Source organism: Felis catus, chromosome B3 (assembly GCF_018350175.1).
Source record: "Felis catus isolate Fca126 chromosome B3, F.catus_Fca126_mat1.0, whole genome shotgun sequence".
Classification (NCBI taxonomy): domain Eukaryota; kingdom Metazoa; phylum Chordata; class Mammalia; order Carnivora; family Felidae; genus Felis; species Felis catus.
In genome coordinates, this window is record NC_058373.1 from 132134131 (window position 1) to 132159455 (window position 25325).

At 36.3% G+C, this 25325-nt stretch overlaps 1 protein-coding gene across 15 annotated transcripts in view; it reads right to left on the reverse strand.

The window, feature by feature from the left end:
• EML5 (EMAP like 5) overlaps positions 1-25325 on the reverse strand; it is a 185204-nt gene that overhangs the window by 142402 nt on the left and 17477 nt on the right. For 13 of the 15 annotated variants that reach the window (XM_023255930.2, XM_023255928.2, XM_023255927.2 and 10 more), the window contains exons 2-5: positions 15749-15908; positions 6861-6959; positions 4250-4318; positions 1065-1250 (exon numbers count right to left, since the gene is read on the reverse strand). In XM_023255930.2, coding sequence (XP_023111698.1) covers positions 1065-1250; positions 4250-4318; positions 6861-6959; positions 15749-15908 — 514 coding nt within the window. Of the gene's footprint in view, positions 1-1064; positions 1251-4249; positions 4319-6860; positions 6960-10994; positions 11050-15748; positions 15909-25325 lie in introns of those variants that run through there. The other 2 variants (XM_023255931.2, XM_023255933.2) reach the window with 2 other exon arrangements.

Below are 25325 nucleotides of genomic sequence, written 5' to 3' on the forward strand. Positions count from 1 at the left end.
TATCATAAGCAAAGGCAAACAGATTGGGGAAATATCTGCAATGTGTATGACCACTGAAAGGTTAATACCCTAACATACAAATGAATAAAGAAAACCCACGGACAAAAAAAACAAAAAAGAGCAAAGGGTAAGAAAAACCAATTAATAGGAAAGGAATTTCAAGCAGTCAACAAATATATGAAATTACATATATTTAGGAAACAAAATCAAAACAAGAAGTTACTACTTGTCACCCAGAAAACAAGCAAAAATTTACAACAGTGGTTAAATCCTGCACTGAGGAATATGAAGAGCAAACTGGTATTTTTATATACTGATGATGAAAACGTAAGTTGCCACAACCTTTGTGCAAAAGAATCTGATATTTCTGGTCTTTTTGCTTAAAGCAAGTCCTGTTCTAAGTAGTTCTTTAATGTATTTAATATGTAACATATTATATATTTATCGTGGTTCATATAAATACATTTAATAACTTTTCTACTTGAGATCTTACTGCTCACCATGGGGCAGCTCTGTGCTCTCTAGGTCCCTTCATTATGTGAGGGACCCAACTGCTAAAAATCCCTAATCCAAAAAACACTAAAAAGTTTTAACAACAGATTTTTTCCCAGTTTGATAACTTTTCTATATGAAAATCTCAGGAATTACAAAAATTAAATTCCGTTGCCACTCACTCACTTAATGAAATAATAATATTAAAATTAAAAAGGTATATTTTTTCTAGAATATTACCCACAAGAGTTCTAGCTTTATTCTGTTGTAGTTAATCTAGAATACTTTTACTGTTGAATTTAATAAGCGTTTTATCAATAATACTCTGAGGAAGATACAAATACCTGAGCAATGGCTTGAACAAGGTAGTAATTATACTAATTTAATAAATATCTACATGTCTAATTGCATAACACTTCTTCACTGAAATCTTGAAAACAGGCTAATTCAGTTAGAACATTTTTCAAGTAACTGAATTGACTAGAAAGTCTGCTACATTACATAATCTTTTGCTCTACGACAAGAAGGTAAGCAGTTATCGAAAAGTGTTTAAAATATTTAAATATACTTACAGTATGGGCTCCTTGTATTGTCCTTATAAGATTGATTCCTTTCCAAACATATATATCCCCATTAAGTGCACCAGAATATGTTAATTCATCCCTTGCACAGGCCAGGCACAAAATTGTCTGAAGGTCACCAGTTTTACCAAAGACCCCTCGTTTTGGGGTCAGAGCATTTCCACATAAACTCCAGAACTAAAAGGTACACAGTATAATCAAATTACCAAAGAATGCTTATAAAATAAAGTAAAATATTTCTAGTACTTTGAAGCTATATTAGATTAGCAGACTAAAAATTACCTAAGAAATTCCCTTATGAAACATTAGCTTTCAAATGTTCACATCCTCATCCTAGTGTTGTCAATAGCTATATTATAGCTGATAAGCCACTGGTTTCAATCCTTATCTGTAAGAATAAGGGGGGTGAACTAGATTATTTTAAAAATAGGCTATGCTTCCCCCCTTCGGTTTCTGAAAAAAATCTACATGAAACTCAGACATTGAAAGACTTGGCTATGGGTTAGCAATGAAAATGAAGATACGACATCAGACACTCTTAGGAAAGAGGACCAACCTAACGTCCAATCTTTGATGAAGTTAGTAAAGATGGGGGGAAAATGGTGTTCTCACTGATATTTTCAAAGCTGAGCAATTCTTTTACTTGTGAAGCTTAAAAGATACACATTTGGAATAATTAGTTCATTCTTAGGAGAAAATGGGAAGTCAAACATAAATCTTCATGACCAAGGTATTCTTTTATGTGAATTCAGGTAAATTTTAATAGTGTGTAGAAAGAAATAAACAAAAATGGATTAGGGCATTGATATACAGAATAGTTTTGCATAAAGAAATTTGGCCCAGAGAATAAATTCAACTTTATAGTAAGTAAATTACCACTTAAAATAACATTGATTGTTACATACTTAAACATCTACCCTCATCTGTTGAGATCTTATTTTAAGACCTAAAGATCTTAGTTTAAAACCTGAAGCCTCAGTGCGCCTGGGTGGCTCAGTAGGTTGAGCGGCCGACTTCGGCTCAGGTCATGATCTCGCGGTCCGTGGGTTCGAGCCCCGCGTCAGGCTCTGTGCTGACAGCTGTGCTGACAGCTCAGAGCCTGGAGCCTGTTTCAGATTCTGTGTCTCCCTCTCTCTGACCCTCCCCGTTCATGCTCTGTCTCTCTCTGTCTCAAAAATAAATAAACGTTAAAAAAAAATTAAAAAAAAAAACCTGAAGCCTCAAAAAATTATGATGCTTATCCATTCAATAATGAATGCTTTAATCAATGAATTTTTATGATTTTTCATTCTAAAAGCCCCATGATCCCTTTGCACAAGGATAGCTGGTTCTCTTCCTATCAGCAAATCCCTATTTCAACCTACTATTTATTTTCATCTAGGAGTGATTCTCAAATTTGGCTGCACATTAGACCTCACCTGAGAGAAATGATAAAACAGTATGCTGGGCCCCCACAGAGATAAACTGAGACAGAATCTCCAGAGAGTCAAATCCAGGTATCCAAAATTTTTGATGCTCAGAGTAAAGCACTCATGTTCTATAATCCAGATCAATGCTAGCTAATAGAACTTTCCGCGATGATGAAAATATTCTCTTTCTCTATACATATACACACACACACACACACACACACACACACACACACACACACACACTGTCCAATAGAGTAACCACTGGATACATGTGGGTCTTAAGCATTTGAAATGTGATGACTGGGGTGACAGAAGAAGTGATTAAACTTTATTTAACTTTAATTAACTTAAATAGCTACATGTAGCTAGTTGCTACTGTACTGGCCAGTGAAGTTCTAGATCATCTTTGGGACTTCGTTTCCTCACGTGTACTGCCTGTAAAGACATCTACCATACTTTCCATTGACTCAACTACAAGAAAAGAAATGTCACTCAGTAAAAATGTAGTTTAATTCAGAAGAATCATGTGTTTAATACCTGAAAATGGAACTTTCAGTTTTATTTATAATACAAAACAGTAATGTTTATTAATTTGCCAATAATTTATTAAGCATTTTATATCAAGAATAACAAACACCATCTTGTTCATCACAGATGAAAAAGACAAAATGTCTATCTTTGTAGTATTTGTACTACCCTTGCAGTAAGGTACAAATCTATGCTAGATTTCTACCTTAAATCTAGCATAGACTTTTGCTGTGTATCTGTTAAAGAAATAAAGACTTAATACTACTCATTATCAAATCAGTACCAGAATATCAAAACCAGAATTGCAGTGGCAGCTAAAGATGCTTTGGAGAAAATGCAGACGGAGTAAGCATACCAAAAGAAAGGATGTGAACACAGAACCTTACTTACTAGGAATTAACTGTTGTAAGGAACTGTTATATCAGAGAGGGGAAGAAGCAAGTATTTCCAATGTGCACCAGGGATTTAAAAGTAATTGTAAACATAAGAATGAATATCACCACTGACTATATGGGCTTCAAAACCTGAACTATAATTATGAAACAAAATTCAGAGCTTTCATAAGCATAATAAACAGTGGCGACCAAAGGGTGAGGTCAAATCAAAGAGTAAATATAGAGAGAGGAAAAGATAATACTGTCAGAAAGATGACCAGGTGCTATGTGCTAGGAACTGACAAGCACTTGAATAAACACTGCCTTACTTAATCCAATCTACAAGGATTATATAGATTATATAGATTATATAACATAAAAGCAGCCATATTTTTAAGATGTGAAAAAAGCTCAGTGAGGCTACATGACTCATCCCGGGTCAAACAGCTAAGCTGGTAAGTGGCAAAGCCAACTCTGTCCATGCTGCTTCCGTCACACCAACTTATCTCTGTGCAGGAAATCTCTTCCTTTGCTTGGCTTCCTATGCTCACATTTTACTCTGTAGGTGAAACATGAGAAAACAAGACGGATGTAGTAAAACCTACTTCACTAGACTATAAATTTCTTTATGGAAAGTGTTTTATTCATTCCCTACTCATACCTATACTCCTTACAGTGCCTCACACACAGTAATGACACAGTAAATGCCTGTTAGGTTGAACAGAACGTTAAAAATGTTGACATTTTAAAAATAAGTACTGTCAAAATCCTAAGACTCCCCTAAATTGTAAATAGTGTGGTGAGTACTTAGGGGCAGACAGTAAGTATACATGACTATTATAAGACAAGACCTTTCTAGTACCTTGATATGTTTTACACCACAGCTGACAAGTTTATTTGGCTGGTACAAGTCCCAAGAGATATCAAATATCTGTAAACAAATCAGATTCATGGTTAAAATACTTATTTTCAGAATCACTTAAGAATCCATCCAAAAGACCAAATGCCCCAACACCCTACCTATCATAAAACAATATTCCTCAATGAATAATAATCAGAATCCCACACTTCACAATCTCATGAGAAATAAATATGTAAATGATATGAACAAAAATTATTTCTTAAATAAAGACATGCCATATGGTTTCACTCATATGTGGAATTTAAGAAACAAAACATGAACATAGGGGAAAGGGGGAAAAAAAGAGAGGGAAGCAAATCATAGAAGACTCTTTACTATGTAGAACAAACTTAGGGTTGCTAGAGGGGAAATGGGTGAGGGATGGGCCAAAAGGGTAATGGGTGCTGTGAGGAGCACTGGATGTTATATGTAAGTGATGAATTGCTAAATTCTACTCCTGAAACCAATTTTACCATATAGATTAAGAATTTAAAAATTTGAAATAAAAATATTAATAAAAAATTATTTCTTAGCTTCTATGAACTTTATGAAACAACTAGTGAAGTGAAAATTAATGCCTCTTTTTAATTTTTTAAAAAATCTGGTGCAGGGGCATGTGAGTGGCTCAGTCGGTTAGGTTTCTGACTCTAGATTTCAGCTATGCTCATGGTCTCATGGTTTCTGAGATGGAGCCCTGTGTCAGGCTCTGGGCTGACAGCAAAGAACCTACTTGGGATTCTCCCTCTCTCTCCACCTCTCTCCCTCTCTCACTTTCTCTAAAAAAATAAGTAAACATTAAAAAAATAAAAAATTTCGTCTGTAAGTCGCAAGAATGTTCAACAGAACTAGGGCATGAGGCAAGTACCTACATAATTTCTGCACAGAAAACATAATGAATGGAATGTACACTTAACACAGCTAGAAACAGAGAACTTTTTTAAATGTTTATTTATTTTGAGAGAAAGAGACAGAGAGGGCAGGGCAGAGAGAAAGGAGAGAGAATCTCAAGCAGGCTCCACACTGTCAGTGCAAAGCCCAACGCAGGGCTCAATCTCACTGACTGTGAGATCATGACCTGAGCTGAAATCAAGAACCAGATGCTTAACCAACTCAGCCACCCAGGTGCCCCGAGAACTTTTTTAAGCAATTGAAATAGGGAATGTTTTTATAGTTTTCTACCATACAAAACTACTTACATAAAGAATCCAAATATTTATTTCACAGTGAAAATTGTTTTTATTTTTTAGCTTTCTTTATTGTTTATGGGTCAAACAAAATTACCTTATACTTAAAATTTGGAGATCTCAGGCTTTGTTCTTGTCTAAGATTGCCAAAATTCTAAATTCTAACCAACCATTTTTGTTATAATAGCAAACGACAAAAAACCCAGCTGAAAATATGCAATAGAAACATGTACTTTAATAACAAAAGAAAAGCTCTTGAAAAATAATTTCATAGCAGAAAAAAACAATTCTGTTACTCTTCACCATGTTTCTTTTAACACCTGCCTGCATAATCACCTAAGATGCTTATTACCTTTAAAAATGTATAAAATTATATTCTTCAGTAATAATAAGGATTACATCTTATAAATTAATGTTTAACAAGTCACCATACACAGATTATATGAAAACCATATTGATGCAACTTTAAATACTAACTACAAAAATACTTTAAAAATTCCAACAGTACCATTCTTCATAATAATCTATTTACTAAATCCAAAGTGTGTAATGCTTTAAGTCAGAATATGCAATTACCTAATTAAAATATACAAATCTGATCTGTTACACTTTAATAATTATCTAAATTGTGTTTGTTGAGTGTGTAACAGGCCCTTTTGAGAATCTGCTAAAAGACAAGTTTATTTTCCAAAATGCAAATACACACAAAATTTTCTATGCTACTTTTATAGATTCATTCATAGATTCCACCCCCGCCCCCCCCCCCCCCCCCCCATAGAATCAAACACTATATCTCCTGTGCTGCTTCAGGTCATAATTTTACTACACACACACACACACACATACACACAAATGAGACATTTTACAAGGCTTATAACAACGTTTTTGATGTATGTTTATAAAAGAAAATTTAATTAAAAAGTTGACTACAAAGTATTTTTTATGATTAACTTTATATAGCTTAGAACAAGGAATGTATTTTTAACAAGTTTCCAAAGTAAAAAATGTTAGGTCTCTAAAATTTTTAATATGAATACATAATTTCAAATTCACACATACATATCATTTTTCACTTTGTGATATATACATAACACATTAGTGATAAACCATACTAAATAGACCATAGGCATGAACCATTCATCATTTATCCTGAAGCAAACAATGGTTAAAAGTTTAGCACTAACACTATGCATACTGAGTCATATTTTTGAGTACTACAATACATATACGTTCTAAAATTTTCTGAGTATTTACAGTTGTACTTTAAATTATTAGTTACATATGAACTACCTGGCAATAACAAAGTACAGAAACACAAAATCCTCTGGCTCTCCTCTGGCTTTTCCCCCATCCAGTACCCAGTAGAAACCCCAAAGGAGAATACTTACTCTGTCTGTGTGGCCAGGGGCCATAGATAACATTTTTCCCCTTTTCCAATCCCAAACACAAACTGCATTCTTTGAATCAAGTCCAACTGAAACCAAGCGCTGAATTATATCCAAGAAGTCCATGAGGGAATAAAAAGCAAACAAATCAAAAAGGAAGCAAATTATAAACAAATTCTACTCGTGGGCATCAAAACATCAAAACTTACACATTTATGTTTTATAAGACCTAATAGAGAAGGGCTGGATGTATTTCATCTTGTTAATATTCACATATGCGTAGTTCTTCACATTAAGAAACAGAAGAGAGACTTCCATTCTAACAGTAGCACTGACAAAATACCCTAAAACATCTCTCCTGCCAAAAACTAAAAATGCTAGATAAAATGTAAAAACATCTTTTTAAATGCACTGCTGAGCTGTCAAGGAATTAAGAAATCTGGAACAAAAACAAAGTGATTTCACATAGGAATCCTGGAAGGTAAGAAAGCTCCCACATCCACTTTACTCTAAAGGCACCAGCTAACTCTTAGTAAGCCTGATGTTTGTTCTGTAGACTGAACAAGAATGGGAGGGAGATAAGGTTTAGGGCCAGCCCAAGGTATAGATTTGAATTTCAGATATCTAAAGCAGTGAACTGCTCAGAGAAAGGGAAAACAAGAAAGTATCCCTCCCCTGTTTTTAAAGTTTATTTATTTATTTATTTTGAGAGAGAATGAATGAATGAATGAATGAATGAATGAATGACTGACTGACTATCCCAAGCAGGCTCCCTGCTATCAGCATGGAGCCTGACACAGGACTCAAATTCAGGAACTGTGGGATCATGACCTGAGACAAAATCAAGAGATGGGCGCTTAGCCGACTGAGCTACCCAGGCACCCCAGCCCATTTTAAAAAAGAGGTGGCATGCATGAAGGGGAAGAAAAACCTTCTGGCAAATGGATAGATATAAGCAGCTTTCATCTGGTTGTAGGGCCTAACTCCACATTAATCATAAACCCCTCCAGCGGAAAATTTTATTCAGAGTGGCCCTAAGGGTTGCAGTCTTCAGGCATCTTCAACAATGTAGCAAACACAGGTGAATATAAATCCTATCTGGAGAACTGACACTTCAATCCATCCCTCAAAGAATTCCTACAAGTAGCAATTCAATAAACACCTCTAACCCCCATAACCATGGGAAACAAGAAACAACAAGTAAGAATCAGCAAATCAAGACAAATAGCAAAATCAGTCCTATAAAACATCAGACATTGGAATTATCAGGTGAACAGAGATATAAAATTAAGGCTTCAAAATATCTTCATATGAAGAAGGAATAGGAGACTATAAAAAGTATCCAAGCATATCTGAAGAAGCGAATGGAATTTCTAGAAATGAAAAATAAAATAAATAAAATTTAAAACTCAGTGGAAGAGTTACATAGGCAAGTAGAGGCAGATGAAGATACAGAGTTAAAAAGAGGAGCTAGCAAGATGGAAAGTGTGAGAGAGGTTAAGAAACGTGAGAGATGGAATTCCAGCCATGGAGAAGTATCAGGGTCTGAACCTGCCCCCCTGCCATAAACAACCAGAAACTACACAAGTGTGCAAAAACAAACATTTTCAGACATTCAAAACAGGAAGTGAAGCACTGTGAACTCTCAAAGGGGGAGAAACAAACAAGGTGAGACCTGTACTTGCCCTAGTCTTCATCTAGGAGGCAATTTCCATATTATAGCACAGAAAGGTAGAATCCAAACAGGGCCCAGCAGACTTGCTGATTTGAGAAGACAGAGCGAGCCTAGAGTTCAGACGTCATGGCTAGGATTTGCAGAGCAGAGAAAGAGCTCCAGAAAATTTGTTTATGGGTCCCCTTGAGAACACCAATCTTTTCATGCCCAGGGTGAAATCCGTGAGGCCATGCAAAGAACAAATTGTGGACAAAAAGCAATTACTGGGGAGCTACAACCAAAAAATTCCCAGAGATCATAAAGGGTCAGGATCACTCAAGTTCCCAATAGCCAGAATGGAGATAACTCTTTGAATTCACTAGATATTCAGTAGGGATCCCAGAAGAGTTGCACCTTAGTGGCAAAGTTAAACCAGTAGTCCTAGAGGAAAAGCTACTCTAGCCCTGCCCCCCAAAAAGCTTGAAAGCAAGCTTTCACAAGGATTAAACTTATTCACAAGGAATTGCACTACCTGCCAGAACAATGTACAAAATACTTTATTTTTTTTTAATGTGCAAAATACTTTAAAGGAATACAACAAAATCCAGAATTCAGAATATAACACATACAGTGTCCAGCATCCAATAAAAAAAATTATTGGACATGTGAACAAAGAAGAAAATGTGATGAATAACCAGGAGAAAAATCAGTTAATAGAAGCAGACCCAAGAATCACAGAAATGATTAAAATTAGGAGACATTCGCTATTAAAATGAAAATGTTCAGGATGCTCGAGAATTATTTTTATTATTTTTAAAAATTTTGTAATGTTTATTTATTTTTGAGAGAGAGAGAGACATACACACACACACACACACACACACACACACACACGCATACACACAGAATGCAAGTGGGGGAGGGGCAGAGAGAGAGGGAAACAAAGAATCCAAAGCAAGCTCCAGGCTCCAAGCTGTCAGCACAGAGCCCGATGTGGGGCTTGAACTCACAAACTGTGAGCCGAAGTCGGATGCTTAATCGACTGAGCCACCCAGGTGCCCCAAGAATTATTTTAAAACATACAAAGAATAAAAAGAGAAATGGAAGATTTGAAAGAACATACATAACTTGTAAAAATAAATGTTGAATTATGTGAAATAAAAATTAACACCATAGGATTAACAGCAATTTAGAAAATTAAGAAAAGATAGATGAACTTACAGATACAGCAAGAGAAATGATTCAAAATAAAGCACAGAAAAAAAAAAGGAAAAAAATTGATGATGCCTCAGCTAACTTTAGAAAAACATCAAGTGGTCTAGTATACAGGTAACTGTAGTTCCAAAAGGAGAAGATGGAGGCAAAGAAAATATAAAATCAGAGAAACGATGGCTAAAATTTTCTAAATGTGATGAAACTCATAAACCCAGCAAATCTAAGAAGTTCAATAAACTCCCAGAATAATCACACACACAGAGAAAACATACATCAACACAAATGGTAATCAAATTGCTAAAACCAGTGCTAAAGAGAAAAATCTTAAAAGCAGTCAGAAAAAAAGACAATTTTAGTATGGAGGAACAAAGATTAAAAAGTTATTCTAGATTTCTCATCTAAAGCTATACAAGTCAGATGACAATGAATAACCTCTTCAAAAATTCTAAGGAGGAAAAAGGCAACAAAGAACAGTATACCTAGCAAAATTACCTTTGGAAAATTGGGTCAAAATAGGCTTTTTCAAGTAAACAGAAGGTGAAACCTGCACTAGAAGATATGATAATGGAAATTACTTCAGCCAGACAGAAATGATACACCTGTGAATTAAGCGTCCAAATGGTAAATATGTAAATAAGACTTTTATTTTTAATTTTCTTTTTAAACTGTTTAAGGCAAAAATAACAATAGTTATTATGGGATTTGCAAAATACATATAAGTAAAATGAATGAAGACAGCACAGTAAACAGAAGGAGAGAAAGGAAACAGCAGAATATATTTTTTTCACATCCTTTCCAAGTGCACATGAAACTTCATGAAGATCACAAAATTCTGAATCACAAAATAAGCCTAACCAAATAAAAAAAACCCTAAAATACAGAGTATGTTCTCTGACAAAAGCAGAAATTAGAGTAACAGAAAGTTGTGCAGAAAATCCTCCAAATGTGTGTAAATTAACAATACACTTGTTAAGTAACTGAAAGGGATAAAGAAGAAATCACAAGGATCAGCCCACGACACAGATTTTTTGCCCTGGGTTAGAAGCAGGGGTCAGCAAACTACAACCCTCAGGCCAAATCCTTCCTGAATCCTGTTTTTGTAAATAAAATTTTACTGGAGTGCAGCCATACCCATTCTTTTACAAGCTGCCCATGACTGCTTTCCTACCACAATGCAGGGCTGAGGAGTGGCAACAGAGACCGTATGTATGGTCTACAAGGCTTCAATATTTACTGAGTTGTTACAGAAAGTGCACCAGTTTACTAACCTCTGATTTAAAGCATAGATTCTGGTATCAGACTACCTAGGTTTGAACATCAGCTCCATCTCTCATTAATTAATTAGATTACTTTCAGCAGTTATGTAGCCTCTCTGAACCGCAGTTTCCTCACCTATTAAGTGGGAATAATAAAAGTGTTTCATAGGGTTACTATGAGAATTAACATATATACATACACAAAAAAGTTAATATGTGGTTAATGTCACATAAATGTTTGTTATCATCATCATTGTTAATTTACCACAATCATAACTAGCTTTAAGAACCTATGCCCTCTACCTGTCTGAATGAGAAATGCTATCTAATACTCAGAAACAAATTCTGCAAAGTAGAATTACTATTTAAACCCTCAAATGGGGGGCGCCTGGGTGGCGCAGTCAGTTAAGCGTCTGACTTCAGCCAGGTCATGATCTCGCAGTCCGGGAGTTCGAGCCCCGCGTCGGGCTCTGGGCTGATGGCTCGGAGCCTGGAGCCTGTTTCCGATTCTGTGTCTCCCTCTCTCTCTGCCCCTCCCCCGTTCATGCTCTGTCTCTCTCTGCCCCAAAAATAAAATAAAACGTTGAAAAAAAAATTAAAAAAAAAATAAACCCTCAAATGGGCAGAATGAATGGCTCCCATGAAAAGATACAGTATATAGTTTGTTGTGGCTCTCCATCAAATCACCCTGGCAGAAAGACCAAGGGAACAAGAGGAGAGGACTTACTTTTCCTGAGAGTCTTGGGAATTACAGGGTATCAGTAAATATCTAGCTAAAAGAAATCTACCTACTGTGTAGAGATTAAAATTTCACAAAACAAATATAAAGTGAGGAATAGTCAGAGGGGGACTGCCCATTCTATTGATGCTTCTTCTGACTTGGCTCATCCTACACACACAGCAAACCACAATGGGCCAAAAGCTTTAAAACTCCATGTATCTCCATAGAGCCTCGAAGCATCCAGCTCTGTACAGACAGTGAAAAAAAAGGAGATCTGGGAGCACTTCCTCTGTAGCCCTGATAAACTTAACATGGCCAAAATCAACCTCCCTCAGCACAGGTTAAGCAACAGCAGAGAGGATAAGAGAGAAATAACCAAGCCCATACTGCTTCCTCTCCTAGCTTTCTATCATTTTTTACTGTATCATGTTTTCTCACATTTACCCAGCCTGGGTAGGTGAGGAAGAAGATAAAGTTTTCCAGTAAAAGTAACGCTTTAACCATGTAAGAGTTGGGTAGAAAAGTAAGAGAAAGTGCCTTTCAGACCAAAGGACAGCAAGATTAGAGAGATCATGGTGCCTTCAGGAAAAAGCCTAATTCAGGGTAGCTGAGGGGAGGAGTGCCAACTGGAAAGTGGCCAGAGACAAGGCTGGAGAAGCAGGCCAAAGCCAGAGAAAGGGTCAACTTTGTCTTTTAAGAGAGCTGGAATAAAGAGAGATTCAGTTTTAAAGGTATCATACATAGTATATTTGTATGACATTTGGCAGGGATGGGGGGCGGTATCTGGAGTCGAGGAGAGAAGCTGGGGCCTCACTGTTAACTGACATGGACATTAAAATCATGGCTCTAGATGATCACCTAGAGAGAATAAGTAAAAAGAAAAGAAGGCCACAGATTCCTAAAGAACACTGACATTTAAGAAGCAGACAGAAGGAAAGGCACCTTTAATTAAGAAGTAAAAGTCAGAAAGGGAAAAAGAAAACCAGCTTCTCGAATTTCTCCTTGATCCCAACAAAATCTTAGTTGTGTCCATTAACTGAACTGGATTTATTAAAAGATTCTAGTGCACTCAATGCTCAAATAAGAAAACTATCCTAATAGACACAGCGAGACACATCCCATGAGTTCCTGCAACTGTAAACCATATTCAAATAACAAACAATTATACTTAAAAGATGTTAGTATGTGGGTCCTTGTGGTCTCAATGTTCATTACACAAGAACTAATGATCACAATGTCACAAAGTAAAATCACAAATTTCGCAAGAGAGGCAGGACTTGATGGAATAAATACTGGTAAAATCTACATAAAATCATGAGAAATTAGGATCTGGCAGAGAAATAGAAAAAAACTCAAGAATAATACAATAGGCACTTGAGATATGTCAAGTTAGCAAGAGACTGCTAAAAGGCACTTGGAAAAACCAGTGAACTCCCCTAACATTTTTGCAAAAATTACTCTCTTGATAATCATGTGCCAAAGGCTAAGGTACACTAAAGCCTTTTATTTTGTACCATCATATAACTGACAAAATTAAGTTAAAAACTAATGCTTTATTCTTAGTTCATTCTGTAAATCACCAGAGCTGTAACTACAGCTTAGATTTTGTTCAACATGAGAAATGTTTTTGCAGTGTACTGTTGTATTTGCAAGATAAAGTATCAAATTTCCCTTCCTCCCACTTAGAAATTTTAGTCCCTGTTTGATGTGCGTTATAGAAACAGACTTTTCAGGCCCTAATTATTCTCAGTAAGGCAGACTTCTGGTGTCAGAGTGGATATTCAGTCCATTTAGAAGAAAGCCTCTGGGAAAATAATATTCAGCATTACTGTTAACAGGGAAATTCACTGGATAAATCTTAATAGAGCACTATTATAAAATGCAAAAATCACAATTATTTCCTAGTTGATAGCTCATAAACAGTTCAGATATTAGTGAATATATTCTCAAATATATTTTTTAACTAAGGCATTTTCTCAATAGAATTTCAGAGATACTCTTCTTAACTTAATCTTCAGTCGGCAGCAGTTCCTTATAAGCTTTAATTGTATTTAAGATGGCTGAATTTCTTCTGAAATATAAATAACTACTTCCTAAGTTCCATGTTTGGGAGGCAGGAGAGCATTGTGATTAAAAACATGAGCTTTGGAGTGTGACTGACCTGGGTTTCCGCTCTGGCTCCATTTACTAGCTGTGTAACCTGGGGCAAGTTATTTAACCTCTCTAAGTCTCAGTTTCTTTATCTGTAAAATAGAGATAATAATAGTATCTATTTCATAGGGTTGCTGTGAGGATTAAATAAGATAATGCAGGCTCAGCACAATGCCTGGTACTTAGTATGTGCTCAGTAACTTTTAGCTATTATTATGTTTTTTATAAGCTTAAACTTTTAAGTAACACATTCTCATGAAGATTTGTGATAATAAAATACATGTACCAAAGGCTTTTCTTATAAGTTCTACAAAATAAGCAAAATTAAAGGCTTTCAACTAGGAAGAGCTATGGGCATGACTTCTCCTTATATACACAAAAGAAATTCCTCAGCAATGCGACACATAACATTTAGAAAGAGCAATTTCAAAATTAGGAAGAAAACATCTATGTTGAAAGAATACAGATACTTATAGTTAATACATCGTGGACTTCATAACACCTTTAGTAAATGACTAAAAAAAAAATCCATGTACGTTTGTTTCATAAAATTTAATCTCCCAAGAGATAGGTTAAGAGTAATTCTCTTCCTTTTAAAAAAGAAAATAGGGGCGCCTGGGTGGCACAGTCGATTAAGCGTCTGACTTCAGCCAGGTCACGATCTCGCGGTCCGTGAGTTTGAGCCCCGCGTCAGGCTCTGGGCTGATGGCTCGGAGCCTGGAGCCTGTTTCCGATTCTGTGTCTCCCTCTCTCTCTGCCCCTCCCCCGTTCATGCTCTGTCTCTCTCTGTCCCAAAAATAAATAAACATTGAAAAAAAAAATTAAAAAAAAAAAGAAAATAAAATTGATATGAGGACAGTAAGGGACTTGAAAAATAGCAAAACAGGACATGAATTAAAGTTCTGTAATTGCCAATCACTGCTACAATACTAATATTAAACCTAGAAGCACATCCTTCCCCAAATGAAAGGTTCCAATTAAGTCTTAAAGATCTCTTAACAGACTCTTAACAGAAAGGCATATTAATCTATGCTACTCAAAGAAGCTATTCTTTAGTTATAAATAAAATATCTGTCATTTTCAAGAGAACAAAACACAATGTGATCTGTTTTTATAAAATCTCAACCTATAAAATTAATTTTATGAACTGAAAAGCAGGCAACTAAAATCTTTCTAAAAGTTAAAATGACTGTTAAAGTCTAATTTTAACATAAAACTGTTAAAGACTACAAATTAACCATACCTGCAAAATTCAACTTCTTACCACTTCTTAAATATGTTTTAGGTATAACAAGTTCCATGAAAACACCATAAAAAAGTTCTTGGCCTGTTTAATTTTTTAAAATAATCATTCACTAGAAGTAGATGATAATTTGGGAACTGATAATTATATCCTTTGTTTTCAACTTTGATTTTGTATAAAAATAGCTCTTATAGGAACAACCTCCTTATTTTCAATAAAAAATGTAACTTCAACAGAAACCTTTAAAATAACTGAAAATTAAAATGTATACAGCTCTACTTAGAGAAACTTAGTTTTCCTAAGATGTCTTCCTAAGACGTCTTTCATCTGTCTTATCAACATACACTACCTGGAAAAGTTATATGTAAAATTTCTAGGACAATTAGGTAATATTCTACTGAGTCAGAATCTCTTTGGCTTTTATAATAGTATTAATTCAATTAAAAAGTTTGTGATATGTGAAATAAAGACCACTTATTGTTCTCATTTTTCTTATATTCATCAACTATCCACCCAATGTACCTCCACCCTTGAACAAACAGGTACTTTTCATCAATTGCTTTCCAATTTAATATTTATAGATTTGTAATCATTTCTTATAGTACACGTTTATAAGATGTAGTTTAGAAAAAGAGAAAAAAAATCACATACCTGCCCGTCTAAGTCGAATGCTAAACAAGCTATGCCATGTGTATGAGCATCCTTTAGAATTGATATGGTTTGCACAGTGTATGAATCCCAAACACAGATATAAGGCTCTTTCCCAACTTGTCCCGTTGCTACCAATACTCGTTCAGGATGCAATGCAAGGCTGCAAAATAAATAAATAAACTGGCTTAAAACTGTTTATAGAGCTTTTATATTTGATATACATAAACTTTATATATACAAATGCAAAATTTAGACTTTATCCATTTAATGTAATTTGGATTTAAAATAACTTCTAGTGGGGGTGCCTGGGTGGCTCAGTCAGTTAAGTGTCCGACTTCAGCTCAGGTCATGATCTCACGGTTTGTGAGGTCGAGCCCCGCGTCAGGCTCTGTGCTGAATGCTTGCTCGGAGCCTGGAGCCTGCTTGGGATTCTGTGTCTCCTTCTCTCTCTACCCCTCCCTCGCTCATGCTCTGTCTCACTCTCTCTCAAAAACAAGTAAATGTCAAAAAAAAAAAAAAAATTAAAGTAACTTCTAGGGGCGCCTGGGTGGCTCAGTTGGTTAAGTGTCAAACCTCAGCTCGGGTCAAGATCTCACAGTTTGTTGAGTTCCAGCCCCGCTTCAGAACCCAGTGCTGACAGCTCAGAGCCTGGAGCCTGCCTCTGATTCTGTGTCTCCCTTTCTCTCTGCCCCTCCCTGCTCATGTTCCTTCTCTTTCAAAAATAAATATTAAAAAATTTTTTAAATAAAATAACTTCTACAAAAATCCATACTGAGTTATTACTTGACTAGTATATGTATGTTATGACCAGATGATGACAGACTTCAAAATCTCTGTAATATGATATAATGTGTGTAAACTTTGCAAGAAAAGAATTCTCACAATGGATCAATTGCACCACAGCAACAAATTAGTAGCAGCCTTACCACATGCCACTTTCTCTTTTGGTATTCATCTGTTTTTAAGCCCTCTCTCCTATTTTACTCTTTTATTACATGACATTACACAAAATCTTAGCATCCAAAAATAGCACTTAGTAACACTCCTATGGTAATAAATTATAAACCCCATTTTTAATTGAAGTAAAATTGGTATATAAGTTTTAATTATATAACATTTTAATTAAATATCTGTGTTCATCTGAAAGTGATCACCTCCAAAGTCTAGTTATCATCTATTACCATACATTTGACTCCCTTCACCCACTTCACCCACCCCTCAACTGCCTACCCTTGTAGTAACCACCAGTCTGTCTGTGTCTATGAGTTTGTTTTTATTTGTTATATTTTATTTTTTTAGATTCCACATATGAGTGAAGTAATACTATTTTTTACTTTCTCCTTCTGACTTAGTTCACTTAATACCCTCATGGTCCATCCATGTTGTCAACATCTGATTTCATTCTTTTTTATGGCTGAATAGTATTCCATAATGTCTATATACCACACCTTCTTTATCCATTCATCCACTGATGCATATTTAGGTTGTTTCCATATCTTGACTATTGTAAATAATGTTGTAATGAACATCAGGCTGCATATATCTTCTTGTATTAATGTTTTCATGTTCAGATAAATGTCCAGTAGTGGGACTGTTGGATAGCATGGCAGCTCTATTCTCAACTTTTTGAGGAATAACCATAGTGTTTTACACAGCAGCTGCACTAATTTATATTCCCAGGGTTTTATTTACATATGAGGGCTCCTGTTTCTCCACACCCTCTCCAACACTTGTTATTTCTTGTCATTTTGATGACAGCCAATCTAACCCATATGAGGTGATATCTTATTATAGTTTTGGTTTGCATTTCCCTAATAATTAGTGATGCTGAACATGTTTTCATGTGTCTGTTAGCCATTTAGAGGTCTCCTTTAGAAAAATGTCTATGCAGATCCTCTGGTCATTTTTTTATTTGAGCTGTTTTTTGTTAAGTTGTAGGAATTTTTTAATATATTTTGGATATTAACCCCTTGGCAAATATGTAATTTGCAAATATCTTCTCCCATTTAGTAGGTTGCCTTTTCCTTTTGATGATGGTTTCTCTCACTATGCAGAGGCTTTTTAGTTTGATGTATTTCAATATGTTTTTTTTTTTAAGGTTTATTTATTTTTGAGACAGAGAGAGAGAGAGCGCGCACTAGCAGGGAAGGGGCAGAGAGAGAGGAGACACAGAATCCTAAGCAGGCTCCAGGCTCCAAGCTGTCAGCACAGAGCCCGATGCAGGCTGGAAGTCACAAACCACAAGATCATGACCTGAGCCAAAGTCAGACACTTAACCAACTGAGCCACCCAAGTGTCCCTCAATTTGTTTACTTTTGCCTTTGATTCCCTTGTCTTTGGAGTTAGATCCACAAATACATTGCTAAGACTGATGTCAAGGATCTTGCCACCTGTTTTCTTCTAGAAGCTTTATGGTTTCAGGTCTTACGTTCAAGTTTTAAATCCATTTTGAGTTAATTTTGGGGTACACTGTAAGATAGTGGTCTAGTTTCATTCTTTCGCATGTGGCTGTCCAGTTTTCCCAACACCATCTTTTGAAGAGACTGTCCTTTCTCCATTTTATGCTCTTGGCTCCACTGCCATAAACTAAATGTCCATACACGTGTGGGTTTATTCCTGGGCTCTCAATTTTGCGTCACTAATCTATGTGTCTGTTTTTATACCAATACCATAGTTTTGGTTACTATAGCACAAATATCATTTCAAAAAACAGAAAAGTCACCCATAGTTCACAGAAAGTAGTCTGAGCCTTTAAAAACAAGACAAAGACCAAACAGTTGGTAATGCTTTACGTACATTAGCAGGAGGCACGAAGTAAATACAAATTTCTCCTTCATAAATTTTTCTACAAATAGATTTAGGTTATGAGATTCATCTTTAGGAGAAAAAAAAATCACTCCTGGCCTCAGAGTCAAGGATGAATTGAAAGTGGGAAAAGTTAGGAGGGTATTAGGACAGAATCAACTGATTGGATGTAGTGAGTGGGGGGAAAGGTCTAAGATGACTCTTGGGCTTCTGGCTTGAGCATCTGGATGGCTTAGATGGTATTCATCAAGTCAGGGAATACTAAATGAGTAACCAGAGGGAGGGAAGATAAGTAGGAATGGAAGGTTGGCTCAACATATAAAAGTCAACCAATATATCATAGTAATAGAATAAAAATCAATCCTAAAAAAAATAGAAAAGTAAAACAAATACAAACCCATATACATTAATCTCAATAGACACAGAAGACGCATATGACAAAAACCCAACCCCTTTTGTGATAAAAATACACAACAGACTATGAATTAAAGAGAACTTACTCAACTTGATAAAGGGGAATCTATGAAAACCCACAGCTATTATCACATTTAATGGTGAAAGCCTGAAAGTTTCCCCTCTAAGTACAGGAAGGAGACAAGGATGTCACCTCATGTCACTTCCATTCAACATGATACTGGATATTCTGAACAGGACAATTAGGCAAGAACAAGAAACAAAAGAAAGAAGTAAAACTATCTCTACTTATAGATGATATTATCTCGTATAAAGAAAATCCTAAGGAATCTACAAACAACAACAAAATAAATCCCAAGTAGAGTTAATAAGCAATGTGGTAGGATATAAGGTCAATATAAAATATCAATTATATTTCTATACACTAGCAATGAACAATCTGAAAATTAAGTTAAGAAAACAATTTCACTTATGATAGCATCAAAAACAACAAAACATTTAGGAATAAATTTAGCAAAAAAGTACAAGACTTGTACACTGAAAAGTACAAAACATCGTTCATTTTTAAAAGATCTAAATAAGTGGAAAGATACACTGTAATATAATTACAACATGTTATATATAGTATTGTAATACTGCAATTTTGTTAAAATGACATTACATCCTAAATTGATCAGTAGCTCCCAGCTACCCAAAAACAGGAAATGACAAAAAACAAATAAGTCTCCAACAGTTTACCAGAAAAAGGAAATCCTATCAATGTCCTAAAGTTCAGGAACTCCCTACTATCTTAATGTTAATGCTTTGCTAGAGGGAAAAACAACCTTAGTTTGACAATAGCTAGGCCTCTATAAGTCTTTAGCACGTGAAAGTCTCTTTGGAAACTCCCTCTTGACTTTATCTCCTACCTCCCCCCACATAAAACGGTCACCTCCCACACTTGCAGTGCGTACTTCCTGCCCAGAGTCCTGTCCCCGTGCTTTAATAAAATCACCTTTTTGCACCAAAGAAGTCTCAAGAATTCTTTCTTGGTCATTGGCTCCAGACCCCCACCACCCCAAAACTTCACCAAAAATATTCCATTTTTCTACAGCTTCTGTTTCCTTGCTGAGAACTTAAAACATTTCATTTGTTTCAAGAACATTCCCGTTTACTTCATGGCATATAGTTATAACAACTGCTCTAAATTCTTTGATAATTCCAACACTTACTTCATTGTGGGGCTGATAACTACTGTCTTTCATAAGTTCTTAAGAATTTCCTAATTTTTTGTGTGATCATTTTGGATTATATCCTGGACATTTGGAATACTGTGCTATAAACCCTTGGCCCTGTTAAAATCCTCTAGAGAATGCTGTGTTTCAGCAGGCAAGCACTATGGTTAGGTTCAGGGCACATGTCCCAGTTCTCCTTCTATGGTCCCAATGTTAGTTTAATTTTTAAAGCCTTTGTAGTATTACCACATGTACACACCACAGGGGCTAATTTGGAAGCTGGATGATTATAGTTCAGTTTTCAAAGCCTTTGATACACTGTTTCTAATTAGTTCCAACCATGTGCAGCGTAAGAGTCTAGGACATCAAATGTAACTTTATGAGATCTCCCTGTTCTCCATAAACTCCCCCAACTCTCAATCTCCCAGGGGCTCTACTTCATTGTACTATGACTAGAAAGTCCAGAGTATGAGCCTCTGGACACTGTCGTGCTCTTCCTACAATTGGGTCGGACTCTGGGCAAAAAGCATTTGGCCTATTTTTTAATTGGTCTGTTGTCCTATTACTGCATTGTAAGAGTTCTTGATATATTCTGGATACAATTCTTTTCTCAAACATATGTTTTGGAACTGTGTTTCCCAGTTTGGGGACTGTCTTCATTTTCTTAATGGTATCTTTTAAACAGCAAAAGATTTTAATTTTTAAAAATTTTTTGTTAATGTTTATTTATTTTTGAGAGACAGAGCGAGAGCATGAGTGGGGTAGGAGCAGAGAGAAAGGGAGACACAGAACCCAAGGCAGGCTCCAGGCTCCTAGCTGTCTGCACAGAGCCCCACACGGTGCTTGAACCCACAAACCGTGAGATCATGACCTGAGCTGAAGTTGGATGTCTAACCGACTGAGCCACCCAGGTGCCCCAAAAGATTTAAAAATTGTTGAGAAAAAAAAAAAAAAAACGTTGAAAAAAGGGGCGCCTGGGTGGCGCAGTCGGTTAAGCGTCCGACTTCAGCCAGGTCACGATCTCGCGGTCCGTGAGTTCGAGCCCCGCATCAGGCTCTGGGCTGATGGCTCAGAGCCTGGAGCCTGTTTCCGATTCTGTGTCTCCCTCTCTCTCTGCCCCTCCCCTGTTCATGCTCTGTCTCTCTCTGTCCCAAAAATAAATTTAAAAAAAAAATTGTTGAGACTTTTTATTTTAGACTAATTAGATTCATCAAAAAGTTGCAAAAATAGTATAAACAGTTCTCTTAAATCCCTCACCCCACTGCTCTAGTATAATCTTGGTACAATAAGAAAGAGGAAATTAACATTAGTACCCCCTCTAAACTACTTATTCAAAATTCACCAGTTTTCTCACTGAAGTTTTTCTGTTTCCTATCCTATCCAGGGTAGGATAGTTGCATTTAATTCTCATTAGCAACTTCAATCTCTGTAACAGTTTCTTTGTCTTTCATGATGGTATACTTCTGAAAGTCTTTTTTTTTTTTTTAATGTTTATTTATTTTGAGAGACAGAGAACGCACACACGTGAGTGCAAGCCAGTAGGGGAGGGGAAGAGAGAGGGAGAGAGTGAGTCCCAAGCAGGTTCTGTGCTATCAGCACAGAGCCCAATCTGAAGCTCCATCCCATGAACAGTGAGACCATGACCCGAGCAGAAACCAAGAGTTGGATGCTCAACTGAATGAGCTACCCAGGAGCCCCTTTTTTTAAAGTCTTTTTAAATTTTTTTTTAAATGTTTATTTATTTCTGAGACAGAGAGAGACAGAGCATGAGCGGGGGCAGAGAGAGAGAGGGAGACACAGAATCCGAAGCAGGCTCCAGGCTCTGAGCTGTCAGCACAGAGCCCGACGTGGGGCTCGAACTCACGGACCGTGAGATCATGACCTGAGCCGAACTCGGACGCCTAACCGACCAAGCCACCCAGGTGCTCCTAAAGTCTTTTTAAAAAAATGTTTATTTATTTTGAGAGAGGGAGAGAGTGAGAGAGAATATATGATGCTATACTTTTGAAGAGTACTAATCACTTATTTTGTAAAATGTCCCTCAATTTGGATTTGTAACACATTTTTCCATAATTGGAGTGAGATCATGCATTTTTGGCAAGTATACCACAAAAATTGTATTTGTTTTTCTTAGTTCATCATATCAAGGATGTCAATATGCATTATTACTGATGATGTTTACCTCAATTCCTTAGATAAGCTGGTGCTTGCCACATTTTTCCACTGTAAGGTTACTACAAAGCTTCTCTTTGTTGTCAATATGTATTTTAGGGGAGATGCTTTGACTCCATGCAGATCCTGTTTCTCCTCAAACGTTCATTCACTAATTTTAGCAACCACTGCTAGGCCTTGCCTGAAACAGTTGCTACTGTACTATTTGCCTTATGCGATCCTATTTCCTCTTTTCTTCTACATTTATTGATTGGAATTCTACCGTAAGGAAAATTTTTTAATTTTAATTTTTAATTTTTTGAGTATAGTTGACATACAATGTTACATTAGTTTCAAGTGTACAACATAGTGTTTCAACTTCTCTATATGTTATGCTATGCTCACCACAAGTGTAGCTACCATCTGTCACCATACAACACTATTATAGTATCATTGGCTATATTCCCTATACTGTGTCTTTTATTCCCATGACTTATCCATAACTGGAAGCCTGTATCCCTCATTTCCTCTCACCTAGTATGCCTACCCCCCTACCTCTTTTTCCTTTGGCAACCATCAGTTTATTCTCTGTATTTTTAGGTCTGGTTCTGCTTTTTGTTCATTTGCTTTGTTTTTTATGTTTCACATGAGTGAAATCATATGGTATTTGTCTTTCTCAGTCTGATTTATTTCACTTAGCATAACACCTGGGTGGCTCAGTCAGTTAAGCATCCAACTCTTGGTTTCAGCTCAGGTCATGATCTCAAGGTTGGTGAGTTCAAGCCCCACGTTGGGCCCTGTGCTGACAGCTCAGAGCCTGGAGCCTGCTTCAGATTCTGTGTCTCCTTCTTTCTCTGCCCCTCCCCTGTTCATGTTCTGACTCTCTCTCTGGCAAAAATAAGCAAACATTAAAAAAAAAAAAAGCATAATACTCTCTAGGTCCATCCATGTTTCTGCAAGTAGCAAGATCTCATCCTTTTTTATAGCTGTATAGTATAGTCAGTGTGTGTGTGTAAATATACTACATCTTCCTTATCCATTCATCTATCAATGGACACTTAGGTTACTTCCATACTGGCTACTGTAAATAATGCTGTAATAAACACAGGGTTTTGTATATCTCTTAGAATTTTTGTTTTCTTTGGGTAAATACCTACTACTGGAATTACTGGATCATATGGTATTTCTATTTTTAATTTTTTGAGGAATCTTCCATACTGTCTTCACAGTGGCTATACTAATTTATGCTCCCACCAATAGTGCACAAAAGTTCTTTTTTCTTCACATCCTCACAAACACTTAATTCTTGTCTTTATTTTGGCCATAGGAAGAACTATATTTTCTCTCTTATTTAAAGTTTATTTATTTATTTTGAGAGAGAGAGTGCACGTGAAAGCAGGGTAGAGGCAGAGAGAGAAAGAAAGACAGAATCCCAAGCAGGCTCTACCGTGCTATCAGCACAGAGCCCAACTCAGGGCTCCACCCCACGAACCGCAAGATCATGACCTGAGTGGAAATCAAAGGTCAGATGCTCAACCAACTAAACCACCCAGGCACCCCTCTCTTTTATTTAATCCATTGTTTATACAGTTGAATTCATGGGAATTTTAAGATTTTTAAAAAATGTTTATTCATTTTTGAGAGACAGAGAAATAGAGAGTAAACAGGGGAAGGGCAAAGACGGAGACAGAGAACCCCAACCAGGTTCTGTGTTGTCGGCATACAGCCCAATGTGGGGCTCGAACCCACAAACTGTGAGATCATGGGCTGAGCCGAAATCAAGAGCCAGATGCTTAACCAACTGAACCACCCAGATGCCCCCATGGGTATTTTAGTAACAATTTTTTTTCTGTAAAGTGATAGACAGTAAATACTTTAAGCTTTGCCTGCCATACAACCTCTGTTACAGCTACTCAACTTTATGGTTATAATTCCAAATCAGCCACTGATGATATGTAAACCATGCATTCTCATTGGGAGCAACATCACTTCCATGGGGGTTAAGAACTGGTTCTTGTGGGTGTGAAGGTCTTACTCTTTTTATGAAGAAAGTATAGATACATATATGGTACATAAATTGATATATAGTATATCTGTGGTAATAAAATTTTGTGGTGGGTTGGGGCAATTAAGAAAAAAATACCTAAAAGGGTTCCTTAGAGGGACTATTAAAAAAAAAAAAAAGGCTGCAAAAACAAATAGTCATGTCTGTTTTCCAATAAAACTTTATTTACAAAAATAGATGGCAGGCCATATTTAGCCCAGGGTCTGCTGTTTGATAGTCCTGTTTTATTTGATGGGTTAAAATTCAATACTATCATTATTTATCTTGTAGCTCAAATTGTTGCATCTTTGACCTTCAGGAGATCCTTCAGGTTGGCTCCCTTATTTTTTCAACAAGCCAACATCTGTTTTGCATTGACCTACTTTGAGGAACCACAATATATTCCAGGCTCATCTAGCATTTTTCCTGCTCCAGCCCTGTAATTAACTGCTTCTCTAGGAAGCCTTTTATTGGCAAATGGTATTTAGAGAACAAGATCTGGGCAGCAGAGGTGGCCATTGTTATTGGAGTGGTATTCCTTCTAGGCTGCAGACAGAGCTGAGAAATATATGTAGTGTACTAACCCATGTATATACACATGGCTATATTATGTATCTTTGGGTGTATATATCTAAAAACCATGAGTTCATATTGATACATCTGATTCTAATCCAAAACCACAGGGTTCACTGAAGACTTCTTCCTTTATGTATAACTTCTTCCAAGAGTGAGAAATTAGTCTTTCATAACCTCAAGTCTATTTAAGTATGATATACACAAAGTTGTTTCAGAATTGCTAGCCCTGTAGGAAACAATTTTACTAACTAGGTTATAGCATTATCTATAGTTCTTTTTGTTTTTATTCTTACAGTGTTCAATCAAGATAGTGCTTTCATAAGTTTTTGTTGTTTTTTGTTTGTTTTTGGTTAAGGTGCTCCCTGCTCAGAGC